The sequence below is a fragment of the Rhincodon typus genome, chromosome 16, assembly GCF_021869965.1.
Source record: "Rhincodon typus isolate 14 chromosome 16, sRhiTyp1.1, whole genome shotgun sequence".
Classification (NCBI taxonomy): Eukaryota; Metazoa; Chordata; class Chondrichthyes; order Orectolobiformes; family Rhincodontidae; genus Rhincodon; species Rhincodon typus.
Window position 1 is genome coordinate 9,459,749 of NC_063347.1, and position 6,188 is coordinate 9,465,936.

At 43.5% G+C, this 6,188-nt stretch overlaps 1 protein-coding gene across 1 annotated transcript in view; it reads right to left on the minus strand.

The window, feature by feature from the left end:
* The window catches only part of LOC109913124 (semaphorin-3B-like), a 186,625-nt gene that overhangs the window by 44,172 nt on the left and 136,265 nt on the right, over positions 1-6,188 (minus strand). The window contains exons 13-15 of the mRNA XM_048606683.1: positions 5,866-5,907; positions 4,947-5,104; positions 2,991-3,046 (exon numbers count right to left, since the gene is read on the minus strand). Of these exons, the coding sequence (XP_048462640.1) occupies positions 2,991-3,046; positions 4,947-5,104; positions 5,866-5,907 (256 nt within the window). The remainder of the gene's footprint in view (positions 1-2,990; positions 3,047-4,946; positions 5,105-5,865; positions 5,908-6,188) is intronic.

Sequence of the window (6,188 nt, forward strand, 5' to 3'; positions counted from 1 at the left end):
TTCATTCACAGGATGAGGGCACTGCTGGTCAGCCAGCATTTATTGCCTGTCCAGTGGTTAAGAGTCAAGCACAGTGCTGTGGGTCTGGAGTCACATGTAGGCCAGACCAGGTAAGGATGGCAGTTTCCTTCCCTAAAGGGCATTAGTGAACCAGATGGGGTTTTCCCAACATTTAACAATGGATTCATGGTCATCGTTAGACTCTTAGTTCCAGACATTTATTGAATTCAAATTCTGCCATCTGCTATTGCAGGATTCAAACCTGGGTCCCCAGAACATTATCTGGGTCTCCGGATTAACAGTCCCAGTGATAACTCCATTAGGCCATCGCCTCCCCTAGCTGGTCTGAATCAAATTGGTGCTAACAGCAGAGCTTTCAGTTGGTATCCTGGCAGGAATTTGAGAACTGCCTCCTTACCCTACTGATGGTGGAGATCATGATTAGAATCCCATTTAGGCAGAGAATTGAGAATTGGTGTGAAAAGCTTGGTGTCTGGCTAGAAAGCTGGTGTCTGGTGGAGAGGAGAAATCAGTCAATTCGCACTTACAAGCCACTGATTTTGGAATTCCCAAATATGTGGATGGTAAATGTGCAGCAGCCTGTCTAATTCCCCATCAAACTTTTAATGAAGACAAATCAAACTTAACATTGAGAAACTCATGCAGTCACGTGTTTTCATTCAACACAATCTCATTCCTCATCAATATCCATAAAGGCTAATGTTGGGCTTCCTGCCTGGTGAGGTTGCAAAGAATTCCTGCATAACTCCAAGGCTTTTGGATCAACGTTGACCTTTAGCACAGACTGACCCTTTGGAAGAAGGCTCAGCTGAAGAGGATGTTTACTCATTCCAAAGTACCTCAAGGTTATCAGTGGAGATTTCACTTTCCGTCACAATGGGCTGAAGGGCCTTCTTCTCCGTCATTATGACCCTTTGAATCCATATCAGTCATCCCAAAGCACCACAGAGAATCACCAAATTTTACAGTACAGAAGGAAGCCATTCCACCCATTGTGTCCATACCTGCTCCCAAATGAGCTTCCCAGCTAGTCCCACTCTCCAGCCCTATCTCCATAGCCCTCTAAATTCATCCCTTTCAAATATATATCCAACTCTCTTTTGAAACCTTCAATGGAATCCGCCTCCAGTACTCTCCCAGGCAGCGTATTCCAAATCCTGACCAACTCACTGAGTAAAGAAGATTCTCCTCATCTCACTCCTAACTCTCTTGCTGACATTCTTGAAATTGTGACCCCTAGCTACTGACATACCAACCAATGGAAACAGAATATCTTTCTTTACCCTGTCAAAACTGTTCATAATTTTGAACACCAAAAAAGATCACCTCTTAATCTTCTCTGCTCCTAGGAGAATAAGCCTGATTTCTCTAATCTTTCCTTGGTGACTAAAACCCATCATTCCTGGTATCAGTCTAGTAAATCTCTTTTGCACTCCCTCTAGGACTTTAACATCCTTCATTAAATAAGATCTCCAGGACTGGACAAAATACTCTAAGTGTGGTCTGACCAATGATTTGCAGAGGTGTAGCGTCACTTCCTTGCTTTTATACTCTGCCTCTATTTACAAAGACAAGGATCCTATAAACCTTCTTAATAACTGTTTCAACTTGCCTGGTCACCTGCAGAAAATCGTGTGAACGAACCCCGAGGTCCCTCTGCTCCTGTACTTCCCTCAAAGTTGTACCCTTGAGTCTGTATTGTCTCTCCATGCTTCTTCTACCAAAATGCATTAACGTCATATTTCTCTGCATTCAGTTTCATCTGCTGGGTGTCTGCCCATTTGGCCAATTTGTCAACATCCCTCTGAAGACACTCAGCATCATCCTCACAACTCGCGACTCTCCCCAGCTTAGTACCATCTGCAGATTTAGAACATTTGCCGTCAACGTCCATCTCTAATAGCAGACTCTCTTGTCAGGTGCACAGACAGGAGATTCTGCAGCATGAACCTAGGGTAGGAACTGCTGATGCTGGAGTCTGAGACAACACAGTGTGGAGCTGGATGAACACAGCAGGCCAGGCAGCATCAGAGGAGCAGGGAAGCTGACGTTTCAGGTCTGGACCCTTCTTCAGAAAAGCATGGACGTCTCGGAGTGGTTGCAGCATGTCGTCAAAGGGGAGAGTGAGAAGTCAGCAGAATGACACAATTAGGGAAAGGGTTGAGGCTTTGCAGAGTGAATGTGGTGAGTTAGGTAGAAGTTTCAAGAGCAAAACCTCAAAAGGCAATAATCGCTGGATTATTCCCAGTGCCATGTGCTATTGAGAGTAGGAATAAGAAGATAGGGCAGATAAATTAATGGTTGAGGAGACGGTGCAGTGGGCAAGGATTCAGAGTTTTGGATCATTGGGGTCTGTTCTGGTCAGAAAAGGCCTGTTCAAAAGGGTTGGCTTTCACCTGAACTGTTCATTGTATTCTGTGCATTTACACAGATACACCTTAACCCTACCCATCTCTTTCTTACCCATTGGAAGACAATCATTTCTTTGTTCACTGACAATGCTCAAACCTTCCCTCATTTCCTTTTCCCCGTTCCGCATCTCTCTTTTGACCTCTCTGGTGCTGTGTCCAAAAGTAGGCCCTCATTAGTCATTCCAGCCCCCTGCCTTAGAAGTTTAAATCCACCCCCACTTACTCTCTCAACCAGGGGATTGGTTCCTTTTCTGCTCAGTAGCAGCCAATTTACACACAGCAAACAGCAAATATGATCATATCGAATCACAGACGTTTACAGCGTGGAAACAGACCCTTCCGCCCAACTTGTCCATGTCGCCCTGCTTTCACAATTAATCTAGTCCCATTTGCCTGCATTCGGTCCCCATCCCTCCATACTTATCCCATCCATGTACCTGTACAAATGTTAATCTTTGAGCAATGTTGATTGAGGGATAAATATTAGCTAGGGAGGAATGCCAACAAAATGTTGAACACCGATGTGGAACAAAAGGATCAATATTGATATAAACGTACCTCCTGAGCAAAGTGTATTGGGGTCTCCATTCCTCACATCTTGACGTCGAAATCGCCTGTGAAGATACGCAAATATTAGGAAGGCTTGGCCTGTTGTATACCGAAGCTCCTCGCCTAATTCATTACAATCTGAGATGCAATGACTGTTACTTTGGAAAATGGTGAAGCCAGTTTTCCCACACGATCGCACAAACCATTTAATGCATAATTGATCAACTCAGGATTGGTGGTAAGAGGGACCAGTAGGAATTGTCGCCAGGCCAAAAGGACGACCTCCTCCACTTCTTCCAAAAACACCATGGGATCAGAACAGTCCATCTCCACCGTCAACCAGACCAAAACGAGCCCCACACAGTGGGATCCCTCAGTGCTGCATTTACATTGTGCAGTTTAACTTTGAAATGAGTTTCCAACACTCAAACCTGCATCAATAACTGAGGCAACCTCATACATTTCAGCAGTGAAAATGTTTTTTTCCAATACAGCACCCAGGGTTGGGACCTGGTTCCTTTTTTCAGTCTGTTTGCAAATCACAGTTGTAGAGTCGTACAGCACAGAGACAGACCCTTTGGTCCAACTCGTCCATGCCAACCAAGTTTCCCAAAATAAACTAGTCCCATTTGCCTGTGTTTGGCCCATATCCCTCTAAACCTTACCTATCCATGTACCTGTCCAAATGCCTTTTAAATATTGTAACTGTACCTGCATCTACCACTTCCTCCGGCAGTTCATTTCATACATGAACCACCCTCCATGTGAAAAAGTTGCCCCTCAAGTCCCTTTTAAATTTTTCCCCTCTCACCTTAAAAATATGCCCTCTAGTTTTGAACTCTCCTGCCCTAAGAAAAAGATGTTCGCTATTCCTCTTACCTCTGCCCCTTATGATTTTATAAACCTCCTATCTCCAGTGAAAAATGCCCCCAGCCTATCCAGCCTCTCCTTATAACTCAAAGCCTCCATTACCAGCAACATCCAGTAAATCTTATTGGCGCCCTCTTGAATTTATTAATAGCCTTCCTATAGCAGGGCGACCAGAATTATACACAGTACTCCAAAAGTGGCCTTACCAACGCCCTGCACAGCCGCAACATGATGTCCCAACTCCTTTTCTCAAAAGGTCTGAGCAATGAAGGCCAGCATGTTAAACACCTTCTTAATCAGCCTGTCTACATGTGATGCAACTTCCAAAGAACTATTTACCTGAACTCCTAGGTCTTTCTGTTCAAGAACACTCCCCAGAGCCCTACCATTAACTGTATAAGTACTGCACTTGTTCGTCTTACTAGTTGGGATCACTGGTCTGGTATTGTTAAACACTGTGGCACCAACTCTCATATGCAAGTCTGCCTGCCTGTTTTAAACTGACAGTCATCCCAAGGTTGTGAGGACCACTAGCCCAACTCCTGAAGCATCAGGAGGATGGAGAACTGTAAACTTCAACATTGCTCATCCCTGACATTCGGAACTGGTTCAAGAGAAAAATGTGGGACCAACGTCAAGAAATTCTTTACTGAGAGACGAACAACAAGCTCAATCATCCAATGAGGCCCTACAGTTCTTCCTCTGCTCCAGATCAGTATCCGACCTCTTCCTGAAAGAATTACAGGGTTTTGGACTCAGCCACCCAACTCAGAAGCAACCTTGGAATAATTTAAGCTGGATGATGTAGTGAGATGTCTTTCTGAATGATGGTCTCTGGATGGGGGAATATGACCTCTTTCATTAAGTGCTTTGTGATAAAATGATGACCACGATGGCAGGATGACCATGGAATCCTTGAGCACAGAAAGCTGTTGAGGCCAAAACATTGAAGGAGTTAGTTTTTGTTCCTAGAGGGAGCAAAGGGCATGCACTAAGTTGGGTGATCAGCCATTTGAATGGCAGAGCAGGCTTGAAGGGTTACTCTTGCTCCTATTTTCTATATATTGAAGAGATCCTCCCTCTCTCTCTATTTACCTTTTGGTATTCGCTAGGTATCTGGTGCAGCTGTTTCCATCCCAGGCACAGTAGGGATCTCGGGCCAGACAGCACTCAGCGCATGCTTTCCCATAGATACTGCAATGTTGCAAAGGCAGCTGGGAGATGGCTGTATCTGAGCCAATGTATAGTTGTTGCTGTTTAAAAACAAAACGTACACAAAGAGGCAGATATACATAAAGATTAAGGGATGAGAACAACTTATCTTCATTTATGAACGATCCTGATAATTTCACAACATTTCTGTGAAGAAATTACAGCAGAAACAAAAATCAGACATTCCCTGCAATGATTTCATGGTCAAATTAGTTATTATCAAGTTTCTTGCTGCTCAGAAATGCTTAGTTCCTGGGAATTAAATGTCAACATTCCATTCAGGCACCTGTTCATGATCTCCGTATAGACTGATACTTTTTATAGAAATAAATTCAAAAGTCCAACTAATGGCTGAAAAGATGACACAATTTCACGTTTTAAGATGTCTGCTGCAACAAAAGACTAAAAGCACTATTGGTTAAACATTATCTTCGGTGGAAATCAGTTCTTTAAACCATGGAATGGAATGCCTTCCTTTTTTTTAGCATAAACAAGTGATCTACAGTGACAAAACCCACCTACATCATGAAGATTCAACTCCTCTTTACTCAGTTGCAACCAGATTACCACCTTCAATGGCTTCCTGGCTAAGATCCTGTCAAAGTTGTAGCAGACGTTGACTGGAATTCTGATGTTCAACGTCCAGAATCTTTGCAGACTAATAGCCAAGATTCTGACCCTTTCCTGCTTCATCTCAAACCTCTCAGACAATTTAGCTCCCATACCTCACATTATGGCACTTGCCAATTGAGAGAAAATTCTTTGAGGGCTTAGAATCTCAAAATAAAAGTTCTCTACTCACTCGTTTTGATGAGAGTTGCATACTGGTTATAGGTGCAGAGTCCTGCAACAGAAGAGATCGATGAGGTTAGTACATGGCTTAGAGGTGAGGGAGTTCCTCAAAGCCACTTCGGATGTGAAATTAGCTTTCAATGCCAGGATATTAAATAGATTCCAATTGGAAAGTTGTGTAGGATATTTGGGTCAAACACAGGAAGTTGTGTCGTATGTGCACAGCATTTGGAGGGGATATGTCCAGTGTATTACCATGAAACCTTTGAAAAATAGCCTGGGAATGTTAAGATTTACCTAACTGTTTCATAAGCAAGCTACAAGCTCCAATGG